Genomic DNA, 17,941 nt, shown 5'->3' with positions numbered 1-17,941 from the left:
TTTGTGCTGCTCACCGCTGTGCAAGCAGTTGCATGTGAAAAACCTCACAGACAGGTAGAGTGTGGAGCACAAACGAGGACGCAGAAGGCTCTGATACGGTGTCAGTGCCGCTCTGTTTTTCTCCTTTGATAAACCTGGTCGGTTGCTTTTGACAACAGATTTGACAGATGAATAAATGGGCACAAATGAATGTTTGTTGCTCTCAGTGTTTCTGGATCATAGTCGTTATGCTTCCCTCCACGATGCATGTGCCGTCCTGTCTATATGGAGTTAATTTTCTTGCCTTGTTCACCTGACGTTTTAGTTTGTTTTTTTTATGTTTGATGTACAATTTTAAATACCTAAAAACCTAAAGATGGCAACAACAACAACCACAGCTACGTCTCCATATTACTTTGGCTACAACTACTGCTGTCATTGCTCATCAGACTGTGACTATCTCAACCGTGCTGTCACACTGTCACAACAAAAAAAAAAGAAAAAGTCACAATTCATACACTTTGTTATTTAGAACAAACAACATTGAATTTATGACCCTCAGAGTCACGGTTCAAGATCCTCTGCGCCCCGATCAGTCATACTTCAAACTCATCCTGTGCATCTAAAGCTGCATTCACAGACACGACAAAAAGGGAGTCTAAATGTTTAACTTTTGTATGTGACTCACATCTGATGTTGTTTACTGCACAGGGAAACCACATGAAAACTGATCTTCTAGACTCCTTTGGACAGCATTGTCTGGTCAAAACCTTTACCACGAAGAGTTAAACATCAGATGTCTGTCCCTTTTTTTTTTTTTATAAATGCAGCCAAACAACCACAGGCCACAGCAATCAAATGTCACTTTATTTGTCCATGAGGCTATACAGTACGTAGGTGTGCAGCTGACTTCAGAACATGTGGAGCAAGTGGCTGAAAGATGATACTTTAGCCAAGTGAAGTGAACAGCTTTTCTTATTTAGGGCTTGCTATAGGCCTAGTTATCTTTAAAGCAGACTCACATGTCTGTGTCGTTTTAAAAACACATGATTCACAGACCTATGGAAAATCAAAGCATTGTGTGTCTGTGGTAGTGGTATGTATGAGAACACGCACACCCTTTTAATCCGTAAAGGATGTAAAACTCCACCTTATGATCTTAGTTAAGTTTTGTGTCTTGCCTCAGTTGTGGTTTGCTTTATTTGTGCGGTATTGAATTCCAGGACAGTTCAAACTCCCAACACCCATCCTGTGCCTCAGGCTATGACTTCTGTTATTGCACTAATAGCTATAGCCGAGATACCTATTGGGTTGTGTCATATTCTTTACACCTACTGGCAAGTATTGCAAAGAAAGAAAACATCCTTGGATACAGTTCTAAACTCTGAAGTTGCATTACGCAGTTTATTCTCTTGGCTGATTCTTCCATCCACAATATTTCCCCCTGGAAGTTGTCAAATTACAAATTCATAGAAAACAGATACGTTGTATATTTATGCCTACATCTGTTCAGTCCCCCAGCCCAGAACTTGGAGAGCACTTTCACAGCGGGTTGTCATCTTTTTTTTGTGGGACAATAGAGCAGCAGGCAGTTTGGGAAAGAGCAGTGAAAGCACGACAGGAAACATGTGCTCATGTTGTGTCATCATCACTCTTCTCTTATTTGCATCCATAGTTGGCTGTTTTGTTTAACTTCTTCCATGTGGTCGGCAGACACTGCCAGGTACTTTGATTGTGAAATGACTTGAATTACAGTTTATCAAAGTATAGCTTTGCTCTGTATATTTACACCTAGTTAGACTTATTGTCAAAGCAATAGCTTAAGTTACTCTGCGCATGTTTATGTGACATGTTTGACATTCCCCTGCATCTGACATCACTCTCAGGCTCGGAAATACGGAAAAAAAACAAATCAATATCACAGTAACGAGATCACCTGCTTCTAATAGTGCAACATCTGTTTGGGAATGGAAAATTGTATGCCATGTTTTCTAGTTGATGCTCATCATATTGGCCTGTGTGGTAATAATGAGTCAAACTGAACATCTCAGGACCATGTTTATCGTGTCCTGTTTAAAAATGATAATTAATTGCATTGTAATCAAAATCACAATATGGGCCAAGTCAATATTCAAACAACAGGAGCTGAAATTTCTTGTTGATAAAAGTAAAATGTGTCACAACATTGTTGTGCTCACCACAAGTCTTTGTTTTGTACAAGACCAAACAAAATCACCATTTTAACTGAAATCAAATGTCAAAATTGCTACATGTGACCATATTGTTGCAGTATGACATTTTCTGATCATCATGCTTTGCATCTTCTGCAGAAATGAACCTGATAGTAGAGATCACAGCCGCTGCCAGAGCAGTGTAGTTGTTACAGTATGGATGTTTCCACATATGAGCTTGTTTTGAATAAATCAAGTACTTCAAGTGTTTTAAAGTAGGATCAATCCAGAGCTGAGCAGCTTCAGCTATAAGATGTTTTCACAGTTTGAACATTTTCTCTTTTCATTCCTCTAAGTGCTTTTTTGTATATCAGACCGTAGACATGTTTCTGTAAATAAACATATTGGGGGGAATTTGTATGAAAACATACCGCAAAGGTGTGAAAAAAAAACAAAATCCTTTATTCTCACTTCCTGATGCGAAGCTTCTGTGGGACCCAAGAGATGCAATGGTTTGGAACAATTTGTGACTGTCTGAACAACTTTGGTGCAGTGTGCTGCGCACTGAGGTAGAGCCATAAAACTGCTTGTAAAATGGCTTGTTTGTGTAAAGAAAAAAAAGAAGAAACTGTAAATCAGTGAATTCAGAGAGCAGGAGGGCGTGCTGCAGCTCGGCCCTGTGAAGCTGTTGGGTTTATATACGGCTAAAAATATTTACACCTCAAATGAATGGAATCACTGATAGATGACCCATTGTATCTGTGCCATAACTCATTTGGTCTGTAAATACACCCATCATCGTAAACTAATCGTTTTATTTACAAGCTAATCTCAGAATGACTGGAAACGGAAAGTATCAGGGTTGGTATCGGGTGGCTAGTCCTAAAAAAAAATCTCTGATAATCTGTTTTTTGTATGTGAAATGTTGAAACATTTAAGTGTAATTAACTTAAATAGAAATAGGAGAATGAGGAAACGTAATATTTGGAAAACATTTGTTTAATTTCTGTCAGAATTTAAGTTTTTTTTTTTAATTACCCAATGTTTTAGCACATAAATATATTTGAATTGAGTCTTTGATACAGAGTGTGTTAAGAGCATGTTGTTCACTGTCTTTGTTGTTAGGAGGCGGCTGATTGTGAGTGATATGGGCTGGTGATGAACATATGTGAGGGATGTTATAATCTCCATAAAGTGTATGTTCTGTCTGCTGTTACCAACTCTGTGAGTTGACTCTGGTGCGCTGGATCGTGTAGTAGCGTGGCGCTCTATTTAACAAATTGAGCGTGCAGCTCGGTGGAGTACACACAAACAAACGAACCTAGAGGATTTGCCTCCTTCGGGTGGTGTACTGTATATGTAGTGGTCCGTGAAGGTTATTAACACAGGTGTTACAACACATATGACACTGTTTTAGTGACGTCAGCACGTGTGAACTGCTCTTCTATGTGACCAAACATAAAATAGAGATGTGAAAAAGGGCGCAGGTGTAAAGCAGAGAGCCCCTCTGCCTTATTTCCCCATTGCAGCAGTACTCCCAGTGCTACAATAATGTTTTTATGGCTGCTTCTTGTAATGACAGCTACCTCATTAAAGCTGTCGCTGCCACTGTGCTGACTTTATTCTCCTCTCTGATGTTGCTCCCAGTTCTGCACCGCTCCGTTCTCTGTTACAGTCTATTCTGATGATCGGTGCAGAGACACACGCTGCAAAAGGCTGTTGTTGTTTTCTTGATGAGAATGGGATTGTGCAATGCCCGTAGCGTGGTGTCAGCTGTACCGTAGCCTCTACGGTTTTACAGCCAGAGGCAATAGTTTTCTACTCTGTGAGTGGGAGAGAGAGAGAGAAAGAAAAAAGGCTGCGAGCGTTGAGGGGGGTGTGTGATAGAGTAGGAAGGAGAAGCTCTGAGGAGTGTTTATGCAAGTGAAAATGTTTTAAGCAGTTCCAGTGACAGATGTTTCAGTACTGTTTTAATGGCAGTTTCTAGCTCATTATTTGTGGATGTGAAAGATTAAAGTTGGGTTTTAGGCTAGGTCATTGCTGGTCATGCCGAGGAAAGGTCTGTGCCAAGAGGACAGACCGAGTCTCTTTAACAAGATATGTCTGTGTGGTTCATTTGCGTATGCTGTTTGAAACATTTCAGGATACACTAACCGTATAAACTGAATGCAGATGTGTCAATTTCCACATAGGTGTATTTTTAACACCGAGAAACATTTCAGTACGTGCAGGAGCTGTCGTTTCCCGATGTTCTGCCAGTCCCGGCTCAACGTCGCTCAGTGTATCGACGCCTTAAATGCTACATTTGTCACTAGTGAATATTAAAGGCAGAGTGGGGGAGAATGTGAATAGTGCCAGGGTTGGTGTTGTGTTGCTTTTGTTAATAAGCATCGTCCTTGTAGCCAACATTTTGGACACAACTCTGCCAGGAACAAATTGGATTATGTGATTAGGGGAAATTATGTGAAATAGCAGAACACACATTGAGCAGCAGTGAATCAAACCAAGTAAAATGTTTAAGTCTAACTCATAACCAAGACATTACAACTCACTCAGGTTATTAATATACAGCTGTTCCAGTTCTCCACATGTTTGTTGTGCATTGTCGCTGCTGGAAAAGTGAGTAAACTTACCTGCCAAATATTTAATACACTTTTTTTTGTGTGTGTGTTTTCTTAAGTTTTAACGAAGCTGTTTTACCGCCAACCAAATTTATTTTCATTTAAATGAGCACCTGTGCTGCCTCTTTTAAATACATTTTACAACATTGTACACATGACAGACCCCAAACCTGTTTTGGGTACTAATAATAATAATAAATGAAAGACACAGTTCACAAATCCAAAAGCACCTGTGATAACAATTTCCTGTATACTGTGTGTATCGGTATATAGCACAGTGTGTACACTTGTTATGGATTGCATGGAACTGGGACACAGTTTTTTTTTTCTTTTTATCTTCCATATATCATAAGACAAAGCCTTGGCATCAAGCATCACAGTCCTGCTTCGTGTCTGTTGCCTAGTAACAGATTTCAGCGTAGCTTCAGTGTGTTGGACATTTCATCATATTGCTCATTTTTAAGTGAGCGTGTAGCACAGAGCGAGAGAAACGATGTGACGCAGGATGGTGAGCTGAAGGTGACTGAGGGTTATGGGACAGATTTGAGTCGGGGGTGAAAGAGGCCAGTGGGTGAAGTTATTACAGCATGACAGGGCAGATATATTGTGCCGAGTCATGATTCTCACCTTGCTCTGGCTGACTGGAACTGAGCTCATATCAGAGCCTCCTGATTCATTAGAGCTGCTGCACAGTCCTTGGACGGTCGGCCGGTGCTGCTGACAAACACGTAAACCAGCGGACGTGCTTAGTGCGATGAGACATCGACTCCTGTCAGTCACATGGAGAAGTAGAGTGAAGCGTTAACGACCGTTCGGTTTGGACTTTCCATGTGATTGAAATCCTCTGTTTGTCGAAAAGTTGGAATAATTAGTGATCAAATAAACCAAAAAATAATTGAGGCTAATTTTGATAATTGGTTAATTACAGTGTATAAGTCACTGCAGTCTCCATTATTTGATTCCCTCCTCTTGGCTCTGCTCATGCTCTTTTCTGACAAATAACTCCATCTGTCTCTACCTTTGTCTCCTTCTGCTCCTCTTTATTAGATTTTTTTCATTTTGATCCTCCTTTTCCGTCTACACTCTCCCTTTGTGTTATGTTATACAAGGACATGCACATTAAATGGTTTATAAAGTAGACTATAAGTAAATGAATACAATGCGTAACTGTGCACATACAGTTTAGGAGTCTATCAGTTCTATTAACATTATTGTAAATGTGTTGATTTTGTTTTGTTTTTTTGAGTGTGTCAAGGAATAACAACACTTTTTTTTACATTTGACAACAACAACCTCAGCTACTCGGCTACTATAATGTCACTTCCAGTCACTGTGTAATATAGTGGCTCTCAGTGATGCTATGACCTAATGACACAAAGATGTTGTCAGTGTGAATATTTCACTGTAATGTGGCATGATAATATACATTTATTTATTAAGTAAAATCTTGTTTTTTGTTCTTTTTTTCCAGATATTTCCAGAATATCATACTACGCTGGTGAGTACAAACACAAAAGTGTTGTTTAACTTACACACAACAATTCTACTCCACAATTAGAGAAGAGCTAGTGCAGCAACCATATACACTAACACTATATATAAATATACAGTCAACGTAGCCTCTGTGGCGTCACCCATAGGTTTGTGATGAGCAGGTTTAAAGCTGGTAGTGGCCTCTCCATCTGACTCTGACTCTGACTCCACAGTCCCTGAGGCAGCGTGTTTGTGGAGCAGTGGCTCTGGAGCACGGGGGTTTGTGGCAAGCATACGCTCACCCAGCTGTCACTCAAAACAACACGCCCGCAATTATTAACCTGATGCCTGAATCATACAACTATCCTTCCTCCTACCATACAGTCGCCATGAAGGGGGAGTAGTTTGGAAGTTGAACATGAGCGTTTAAACAGGTGTGTTTACAGGGATTTTATTGTTGTTGTTGTTGTTGTTGTTGTTGTTGGAGACAGCATCAAGAGGCCGTTCAAGGAACTGCAGTTTTTGGCTCTTGGTGTTGGCTTCATTTTTCAGCCCCAAAGTTTGCCACTTGGCAACAACAACACATTCGCTGTAAGTTGTTTTCTGCAGAGTGTGTGTGTGTGTGTGTGTGTGTGTGTGTGTGTGTGTGTGTGTGTGTGTGTGTGTGTGTGTGTGTGTGTGAGAGAGAGAGAGAGAGAGAACTTGCACATTAAAACCTTTGCACCAGAAACCTTTCCTCTCCAGCCTTATTACAGAAAGTAGGTGGTTTTTGGGACAGAATGTGGAACCTGATTAAATTTTCACCCACTTCAATTAAAACGCTCTCATCCTGTTTGATTCTTCACAGCTACTGTTTTTCTTCACAAGCCGCGATGTTCTTTGTTCACAGACCAGAGTCAGACGAGCAGGGGGCTGGTGTTAGCGTGTTATTATGGTATGGATGCAGCTAGAGCTGAATAATTTCAGAGGTATATTTAAGACGTTTACGGCCCCTACAGCTCCAGTCTCTCTGTATGTGACTGTTGCTAGGTAACTGTTGATCCTGCGTCTTTGAGCAGGATGTTGCATATTTGGAGCTGGGAACTTGTCATTCCCGAGGACTGAGACACAATTTACATATCTTACCCTTAACTTTGGGGAATGTGTTGCCACGGTTGAGTTAAAGACTGAGATGCTGTCTGACTTTGGCGTAAAGTAACAACAACAGCACCACAACGGTCCTGGGAAAACTCACTCTCACCGCTGTTGATAAGAATCGCAAGTTCATTTTGAGTGGAGAGCATACTGAACATAACATTCGGCCTGTGTAATAACTCTGTTAGGACAGAATTTATGTCATGCAGTAATTTTAAATGGTGATAAGACTGGAAACACAAAAGAAGACATCTGGATTCACAGCTTTCAACTGCATGGGCTAAAGGAGCAAAGCGCCCACATGTGGATTAAAAGAATGATTATAATTAGAAAATGACAAAATTACAGTGTATGTATTCAGATTTCAATAAGAAAAAAGCTTTACTTATTTTGCTTTAAAATGTTAAACATTTTATGTGGCTCATTGGTGTTGGTTTTAGCACAATTTATGGCACATTTTAATCGACCATTGTTTTTACATCATGCTCTCAGGCAGAACTTATTTGTTGTTGAGACCATTGTCCCAAGAAAACAAAAGAAGCGGTAGCAGTGGCTCAGTACGACCCAAGCCCACTAAATTGTAATGGGAGCAAAGGAGAAAAATCAGTGTAAATAAAAATTGTGTGGTCGGGATGGATGAATGGATTAACAGAATAACATTAACATACACTGAGAGTACTGCTTTTTTAGTTGTGCCAGTGATAGTTAGAGAGTGGATTTATTCTTGGCAATTCCAGACTCTCGCCCTCACCTTAACCTTGAGGTTATTGTTATGAAACCATGACCATGAAACTCCTCTGTGATTTGTCACAGTTTTGGAAGGTGCAGACAAGCATGTCGCTCTGAGCATCAGTTCAGAAACGAGCTTTTATGAGTCATTTCTGCAGGACTTGTACTGTTGGAAGCCAAATCTAGAAATGTATATCTATCTACATCATCTACATCAGTCTCTATCACAAAATAATAATCGCAGTATGATAGCTGTTAGTGTTTTGCAGCTGGAGGACTATAGCTGTAAAGAATTCACGACCATCTTGTGCTCTGGCACATCAGACAGATTGAAAGTCAGAGTGTTTTACTGCCGATGAAGAAGTGGCACGCTGCAGGAGAAGAGGGTGAAATACGTGAGGAGAGGAGAAGAGAGAGGGAGAGAGTGAGGACAGAGGGCAGCAGAGATCTTCTGTGGCCCGTGAAGGGAGACGGACAAGGGGAAGGCATGACGAATAGAAATACAGAGGGAAAGTGTCGTAAAGGGTCAAAGAGTGGAATTTATGTTTTCAGATGCTAAGCTCTGATCCTGGTAAGACTGTGTGCTGTGTGTGTGTGTGTTTGTGTTTGTGTTAGGAGTTCCTGTTTATTAAAGTTGAAGTGCTGATTGAAGAGCGTTGTCTTATTAGCATATTTATAAGTGCTGTCCAATCAGTTCTCCCTCTTTCCACCGCATCAAGTCTCAATTACAATATTTCTTGCTCTCTTTCTTCTACCTCTCTCCTCTCTTTCCTTCCGCGCACACACACGCACACACACACACACACACACACACACACACACACCAATACCAACATCCCCCTCCCTCCCAGGTTCTGTGTGTTAGTGTTCGTTCTGCTTTTTTTTTTTTTGCAGCGTTGTCACAGCAGCTTATACCAAAAACACACCACAGGAGGACACACACTTGCCTCCTTACACACACCTACTTTGAGTGTCTTTTGCACACTCACTCCCACCTCTGCTAATACTCAGGCACAAACACACGTATACGCACTCACTCTGGCTTACCTACATACTTTCTCACTCCACAGTCTCTTTGCTGCACTCATTTCGACTGTTCAGCGACCGCACTGGATATACTGTATATAAATGAGTGTGTGTGTGTGTGTGTTTGGCTGCTGCACTGTGTGTGTGTGTGTTCGTGGCTCGAAATTATGTTGTGATCTAGCTGCTCTTCCGCTGCTGGAGAAGAAAGCTTTCAGAAGCCAGCCTGAACAACACACAGCTGACTGACTTCAAGACGGATTTACCGCATCATTTTTTTTCCTTTTTTTTTTCACGACACCGCAACATCATTTTCTCTTCTTACTCCTTTCTCATCCTGCCCGACTTCTTTGCATCAGAGCTTTTTTAGTGTCATTGCCCTCTTTTCTTTTCTTTTTTAACTTTTGCTCAACCTCGCCCCTCAGGTCTCTGTCGCTTTATGTCTCTCTGTGACATCAGACACCTGCTCTGACCTGGTTAACTCCTGCAGGCTCAGAGCATTGTGGGAAAGCTTTTGGAGGATGTGAGGCTCCACTTCTCCCTGGGGTTTCTCCGCTTTCCGCTTTCTCTCTTCATCTTGCTCCCTTTATATCTTCTCTTTTCCCTTTCTAACTCACATTTATCTTTTTAATTCAGTCTCACTTTTTCCATCTCTCCCCGTCTCCTCTTTACGTCTTTCTTTCCCCCGTCTTTGCTCTCCTTTTTCCCTCCTGCGTCGGTCACCCTCATCTACCTCTACCTCTCGCTCGCTGTGCTCCATTTCTCTACGCCCCTCTTTGCCCTACATTTTCATCTCTTTCTTCAGTGATGCTATAGTCTTGTCTTTCTCTCAACCGTCTTGCCATCTCCTTTAGACAACATTGTGGATTTACAGAACAAACGACCTTTCTTGGAAAATAGTACTCTGATGCAATTACACAGAGTCTTACTTTGGCAGCCAGGGCTGTCAGTGCTATTTTGTAACCCGCGGCTTGAGATTTATGGCCACAGGAAGCTGCCGTCTTTGAATTTCACTTCAAGGATTGATTGGACCGGAGGACCTGAATTTGATATTTTGTGGGGATTTATTGGACCGCAGGATGGCCTAATGGGAGAGAAATCATCCCCCCACTACAGGCTTGAATGTCTGTTTTGTGAAGCTCATACTCCACTGAAGTGTCCTTGAGCAACTCCCTGAATCTTCTCCACCCACGGGGGCTCAGTCCCTCTTAGGAGTGGAGCAGCAAAGAGAGGACCTGCCTTACAGGGATCATTACCTGTCACATTGCACAGTGGTAAAGGAAAGGTTTTTTTTTTTTTTTGCCTGGATAAAGGTCATGAGATAAATCGGGGCAGATTGATTACTAAAACCTGGACCTCAAGCCACTTCCACAAGTCACAGAGTAATATGATGTTTCAGCAGGATTCAGGGGAACAAGGCGCAGTCTCGTGATCAGTTGCTTGGATTCCTGCACTAGATACTGTACCAGCACTTTTTTTGTATTCTTCAGTTTTTTTTAGTGCAAAGAGCAAAAAAAAAAAAAAAAAAGCTCTAACCTTCAGATCAAGTTTGATTTGTATCATTTCTGCAGGCTGGACCATTGTGACGAGCTGAGTCAGACCTTTTATCTCGGTGTTATTTAAAGGTGAAAACATTCGGAGCATCTCTATCAGCTGGACTTGGACCCTGATGATAGATGTGGAGTGGAGCGGCTGGTGGAGTGTAGATAGTCACAGGTCTTCTGGTCTTCTCTCAACCCCTCTGGGGGGGTTACTTGCTGTCTCACTACATTTGGCTACATTTTACAGTACAAAGGATATTTGACATCTTCCGTTTCCTCTTAGTGGGCTCTCTGCTTTACTGGAGTCGCTGACATCCCTCGGACACCGACTTTGATTGATTCCTTTTTTCTACTGTATGTCCTGTGGTTGTCTTGTGGCTTAACTTTGCACAATGGGTACCATCGCCCCTGGCAGCAATGACAGGCCAGGTACCAGCACAGCAACTCTTCATTTTTAAGTTTTTTGGGGAAAACTTGTGGACATCTTTTTTTTTGCTCATCCCCATCTTACAGAAATTTGTACATCAGGAAGTTAGTCGTAACCAACCAGACCAGGAGCCTTAGTTCTGGGCTCTATGCTGTTTTTGGGGCCCAACAGTTTTGTCTGGGCCCTGTGTCCAGACGTGGGACGGTCCCTCCTGCAGAACAAATGGAGAACAGCGGCTGCATCCCTCTCTGCTGGAGCAAGGGGGCTTGCATCTATGCACAACACCCCCTACCAAGTATGTACTAAACAGGATTATCAGTACAGACATACACCATAACAAACTGAATGCACAGTTCAGTGCTGGAAAAGGGAGAAGATGGATATGTTGTTGTTTTGTCAGGATTTCTCATGTTTGTTTACCATCCTCCCATTTTACTCTGCTTCCACTACAGTTATTGTCTGTAGCTTCCTTACATTATTTAGCTATATGTTGTGCTCCATGAAGTCTCTATCCTGCCGTTTATTTATAAGTTATAGTCACTACTAATTCAACCGTCCGCGAGAGACCAACAGCAAGAGAAAAACCTCGGTACTTTAAATGATGCATAATCACACACTTTGCTTTGAGCGGGTCGGAGCACGACAGGTTATTAAAACTGTGAATGCATAACTTGTCTGTCCATTGAACACCATCTTTACAATGTTTGATTTGATGTGTGGGGAAGAAACCATACAGAAAGCCTCTAAGCCTTAAGCTTTTATCTGGAAAAACCAACTGAACTGAATTCTTATCAGTTCATTTGCCAGCGTTACAGTGATACTGAGCTGTATGTGGGTTGGAGAATAAGAGTGTGTTGGGGAGGTGAAAGCTTTGATGTGACTGGAACAGCTCAGATCACACGCTTTGTGCAGGTTGAATGGAAGTGACATCAGGACCAGCACTGAACTGTCACATATGTGTCCAGATGCACATACGCAGACAGTGCTGCTTATAGACTTCAAGCCTTTTCTGTGGAGTCCCCTGGTAGAGATAATGCGCATCTTTGGCAAGAAGACGGAAGAAGAGAGTCGGGGAGAGATGGAGTGCGGGAGAGAGGGGGAGGGCAAGGGAAATTGTTTGAGGACGAGAGAAAGATGAGAGGGAGGAAGGAAGAGATGTGGTTCAATAGGACAGAAAGATCAAATGGAGATGTGAAGGCAGAAAGAGAGGGGGAGAAGAAAAGAGTCGTAGATAAAGACAGGGATGCAGAAAAAGGAGAATGAAGGAGATTTGGAACAGAAAGAGGAAAAGATGCAAGCTTTGCGGGAAAAAAAAAGATGTGAAGGGAGGCATAAAACAGAGGAACAGAAGATGGGATGGTGTAAAAGATGGAGAGAGGCCTAGGCTCGCTCCCCCAGGATCGCGCTAACCCCAGCAACCCAGATACCAGTTAGACGAGAAGATAAACCATCCTTCTGCTACAGCTACAGGACAGAGCTCAACTCCAGCCTTCTGTGGTTTAACAGGCTGAGTGTCAGTCAGTGGAGCCCCGCTGAGAGAGAGAGGGGGTGGTGGGCCTGGCAGGCGCCCGCTCCCCTCCTGGCTGCCTGCATGGCCTAGTTGATTTGATTCCTCTCCTTGTGAGGCTGTGAGGGCATGCAAGCAGGGATTTAGTGCCGTTATGTTGAGTGGAAATTGGTGCAGTGAAAAATGGTTTCATTCGCCTGGTGTTGTGTGGTGGACCTATATATAAAACAGTAATTAATGTACCTTTAGATCCATACAGTATGTTATACTGCTCCAAATGGGATTTTTGCAGTGCATACAGTTGAGTAAAGTGTAAGGAATTGAAATGTGGCATAAAAAAGTGCCTGATGGCAGAAAAGCCACTCAACTTACTTCCCAGCCTATGTCAGATACAATTAAGCATAACAACATGCTTTCAATAGGATATTTTTATAACCAATAGTTGCATTATATAGATTCCATAACATACTAGCCTGTAGCTTTTGTGATCTGGACCATATACACACAAACATAAATGTTAGTTGAGAACAGCTGAACACACTTTACTATGTCATATAATAGTGTTTACAGCATTAAGTAGCTTTATGAGTGCAATGAAATGTAGGTATGGCTTTTTTTTCCTAATAGGATTTCCTTAAGCTGTATGTAGTATTTAGGTTAAGGTTACGTGTATGTATTGTGTTTTGTGTCAGTGTACGCAGTGATTTGTTACGATATTTGTGTGCTTAATATCTAATCTGATTACTGAGTGAGTGAGCAGTAGCAGATGGCTGACTGTGGTTTGTGACTCTATGGCCCCTCTGGCGAAACTGCTGCTATTTAAAAAAAAAAAAAAAAAAAATGTGTTGCAGTCAAAATAATGTCCCCAATACATTTTTTAACGCGCCCCTCTGAGAGGAGGCATGAAAGCTGGGGCTAGTGCTGTTAAAACAACCGGGTCAGTTGTATCACAACTTGTGTACGCTCTGCACACAGGGTTTTCCACACAGCAGATTTTCACCACTTTATCTTTAACCCCTAATTTTGCAACAAACATGAGCGAATGGCAATTTTAAGTCAACACAATTTTTAGTATGCATTGCATTGTTGATTTTTTTCCTATCAGTTACTTTACAGGAATCTGCAAACACTGAACACAAAACCTGGCAGTAGAAGCACCTTGGACAGTCGGACTTGGTTTTTGAGATATTATGATGATATATAGCCTAAGTGATTATTATTAGGATTCATTCAAATAGAAAAATCACAAACCGTGTCATCAAATTGTTTATTGCAACAACAGCACTGAAGTCACGCATGTTTCTTTCAAATGCAGCACTGATCTCCACTCACACTGTTGAAAACCCTAATAGAAATGCATAGTGTAACTCGGGTGTAGTTCAGAAAGCCCCAGTAAATACACAGTACCACACTCTCTTCTCTTTAGAAACTTGGATCTCAGCAGCTGTTAAAGTAACAGTGGATAAACTTTAAATCATCTCTGCTACAAAACCCTGGTATCTGTATTTTGAGCAGAGAGTCAGTCTAATAATACACGCTGTAATTTTGAGAACAGTCATTATCGGTGATAGGTTTCGTCAGATAGACAAGAGCCTGTCGTTATTGTTGAAATAAGATGATGTAGTGGTATTGTTAATGGACTTGTAGTAGCAGCGCACTCTTAAGGGATTGTGACAAGCCACCCAATAATCCAGCGGTGTCATAGCCAAAGTACTGTGGCGGTATCATTTTAATTGGATGATGATAGTAATTCTCTAAGAGGGACATTTGTAATTTGATCTGCACTAATCTGTTGTATTAAAGCACTGAGTGACGGTCTGTTGAGTCTATGGCCACGTCTGTGACCATCATGCGCTGACCTCTATTCATCACATCTTCAGAATGAGCGCACTTTTACACAAAATATAAGAAGAAAGCAGCAGTTCAGTCTTGATATCCTGCAAAGATTACATGTATCTCTATTGGATATGAAGGAGAACTGCAATAAAATGTGACTGATTCATAGAAAATTACAACAAAATAAAGACAGACTATCAAGTGTGATAATATGGATGTAATAAGAAACAACAATGAAAGTAAAGACTAGAAAAGAAAACTAGCGCAACGTCTCTGCAGACATTTGTAGATGCAATAATGTGTATCGCCCACACTTTTACACACACACACACACAGTACTGATGTAGCAAGTTCTTACAGGAGAGTGCTGAGTCAAGTTATTAGATGCATAATGTTCTCCTTTACACATCTGTTGCAGTCATTGTGCTAGTGCACACACGCACGCACACATGTATTTCACTTGCTGTCGTTGAAGAGGCAACGGTAGGTCAAGCTATTAAAAGTGCTGAGCCAACCTTCACTGGATCAGTCTCCATATTTCTGTCTCTGTTTCTTTCTTCCTTTTTCCTCCTAAGTTTGAAGTGTTCTGGCCGTGACCTGAGCATAGCACATAAAAATGCTGAATGCAGCGATGAAATGTTAAAAAAGTTTTTTCCTTGCTTGCTACAGTACAGTATTGAACCAACCTGTCAGCTCTGTTTATTGTCTCTATATTTGGTTTATGAAAGAAATCACCCAGGAAAAATAATCGAGTTGAATAACATGGTAGAAAATGATGTTGTAGATCACGTTTTACAGTCAGGTATTTCTGCCAAGTATTTGTTGTAGTTGTCATCCACAGTACTGGAAATGAGCCATGAAATTATTCTGGGATTCGTTTTAGTTTTGTTTTTTTTCTCTTTTGTCACCACATGACAGCCAGAATCCACAGTCAGCTGAAACCAGTCACAGAGGTGATGATGACTCAACAAAGCCTGCTGGGATATCCAGGAAGTCACAGTGTGACACAGGAAGCTGCAGAGAGTGTGTCTTGCACGAGGATAAGATGTGTGAAGATGAAACTACAGCAGCAAGTGGGCAGTAAATAAACAACTTGAAAAGCATAAAGAGGTGAAAAGGAGGAGGAAAAGAAGGAAGAATTTGTAGGAGGGTGTTTCTGTGTGATTGTTGCTTAGTCCTGGTTTGCATTTTCTAAGCACTGCAGCATTTTCAGAACTCCTTCAATCCGCCTGATCGGTATCAGGGAAGATATTGACGAGCTGGGTATGAGCCAGGCTTAACTGATTCACAGTGAACACCGTTTTCTCATCAATGTCACCACAGCACAACAGCAAGCAACCCTATCCCCATGTTTACCTAATAAAAAAAAAAACATTTTCAATTTGATAAACAGAAGTGGAGTCGATGTTGGCAGTTCGTGAGCTCAGAAGTTGGAGTTTAAAAGAGAGAGAAAAAGTCAGATGAGGGAGAAAGGCTTCTGTAACAAGAGCCAGAGCCACTCCCAGTCAACTCCAGCAGACCTTTGTGTGTGTTGCCAGATGTTGGGAACCACCAGATCATAGCGGAGCAGATGTACAGTACAGGCAGGGAAGGGTAGATATGCTCCACATAGACTAGAGTATGGCTTGTTGGTAGGACTGAATGATCAGTCTGCGTACGCGCGCGGTTTGCTGTTGTTAAACCTACTGCTCAACAAGACCGACTGCCTGAGTGATGTAGCAGTTGGCCTGTCAGTCTGACCTCAGTGTTCCCTACTGTTTTAAGGCTTTATTTATTGAAGCTCACCTGATTTACGCTGGACCGCGAGTGAGTCCACTAAATCCATCTGGAAAAACCTTGCATCAGTATTTTTTACTTGTTTTATATGGACTCCTGACTGGTTGATCCTCGTCACGCATGCTCACACACAAACGCTGTCATTATCATGCAGCGTACTAACTGTATGCAGCTGTTTCCCTCCTCTCTCATGACTTGTTGTTACGTGTTGTCTGATTGTTTGTCTGTTTTCCACTAGGAATTGTTGTACATGAGATTATTAATGTAACCTGTTTTGTGTCATGACAAATGTGAGAAGTGCAGCGTGATTGACAGGCTGGTGGAGTCTGAGTGAGCGGCTGTTTGAGTGGGTGTTTTGCTGTTTTTTTTTGTTTTTTTTAACATGTCAGATTTTTTACCCTCGTCTTTTCTGTGTATTGCATCACTTCTTGACTTGTCGACTGTTTCATCCCTTTCTTTCTTTTCTTTTTTTCAGAATATGACGGCCAGTTAGCCCCAGCAGGAGCGTTTGAGTCAGGCATGGCGTCATCTTCCTACTTGGAGCCCAACCTTAATCACTCTGCACCGGGTGGTTGTGGGGTGAAATCCCGGTCCGGGATGCCTGGCGGTCCCGGCGTCGGCACCGGCGGCTCTGCTGGAGGCCTGGAGCGGCCTCCGGGCTCCATGGACCGGGTTCTCAAGATCTTCCATTACTTTGAGACAAATAGTGAACCGTGCACCTGGGCCAGTAATATCAGGCATGGAGATGCTACAGATGTCAGGGTGAGTCACACAAACGTTCCTCTCATCTTCCTTCGCCTCCACCGTCATCATGCCCTTCGCCTCTCACGTTTCTCCGTTGATTCAACAGGGGGTTATCCAGAAGATCGCAGAGATCCATAAACTACGCTGTGTGTCCTCTCTGGGCCTCCGTCTCACCCACCTTCACTCTGATGCTCTCCATTGGTTACACCCTGATTTGGGCGTGTCTCACGTCAGGGAGAAATATGAGAAGCAGCACCCCCAGGAGGAGTGGAGGTAAAACTGCATCCATCTGCTCTCCCCTAGTGTGTGTGTGTGTGTGTGTGTGTGTGTGTTCTGCTGTTCCTTAGAAATCACCAGTACACACTTGTGGTTGGTTTTTTGCCTCTGCCTGAAGTTCAGATTGCTGAGGGGTTGATACTTATTTATTACGAGGAGAGCTCCTTTGTCAAAAATGCCCTGTTCAACCGTACAGGGCTACAGTTGCTTCAGCTACAAACCTGTCAGCAGCTTTTTTTTATTAAGCCGTACAGTTACAGCTACATAACATGTGGACCTAATTAAATCATTTTATATGTTCATAAAGCAAAGTCCAAGACCTACAAGCAGTAAAAAAAAATATTACAAACAAGTATTTAATAATGTCCCTGTCTTGATTTTCTTGAGATTTAAAATTCCTTGTGAGGAGTTCATAGGAAAAATAATTGAAGGGTTTATGTTTTTTACCAAAATTCATCTGGTCAAGGTGACTTGATGGCACAAGCACTTGACCCTGCATGCACGAGTAGTTGTTAAAACTCTGATTTGTTAAGCCAAAGTTAAGACATTTATTTGATGCATCTGCTTTTCTATAGGCAAGGCGAGGCAATTTTATTTGTATAGCCCGTTTTTACAAACAGTTTGTCTCAAAGGGCTTTACATACAGTAGCATCATAACAACATCCTCTGTCCTTAGACCCTCACATCTACTGAGGAAAAACTCC

General features: G+C 41.9%; 1 protein-coding gene across 26 annotated transcripts in view; it reads left to right on the top strand.

The window, feature by feature from the left end:
- LOC146972253 (focal adhesion kinase 1-like) overlaps positions 1–17,941 on the top strand; it is a 61,742-nt gene that overhangs the window by 2,489 nt on the left and 41,312 nt on the right. For 16 of the 26 annotated variants that reach the window (XM_085802269.1, XM_085802258.1, XM_085802263.1 and 13 more), the window contains exons 2-4: positions 6,243–6,269; positions 16,693–16,979; positions 17,068–17,234. In XM_085802269.1, the coding sequence (XP_085658395.1) occupies positions 16,737–16,979; positions 17,068–17,234 (410 nt within the window). In that variant the 5' untranslated portion in view covers positions 6,243–6,269; positions 16,693–16,736. Of the gene's footprint in view, positions 1–6,242; positions 6,270–11,305; positions 11,394–16,692; positions 16,980–17,067; positions 17,235–17,941 lie in introns of those variants that run through there. The other 10 variants (XM_085802266.1, XM_085802253.1, XM_085802250.1 and 7 more) reach the window with 1 other exon arrangement.

Source organism: Trachurus japonicus, chromosome 16 (assembly GCF_045865225.1).
Source record: "Trachurus japonicus isolate A0001 chromosome 16, Traja_1.0".
NCBI lineage: Eukaryota > Metazoa > Chordata > Actinopteri > Carangiformes > Carangidae > Trachurus > Trachurus japonicus.
The sequence above is the reverse complement of the archived record's forward strand: the minus strand, read 5'-3'. Positions and strand labels throughout refer to the sequence as shown.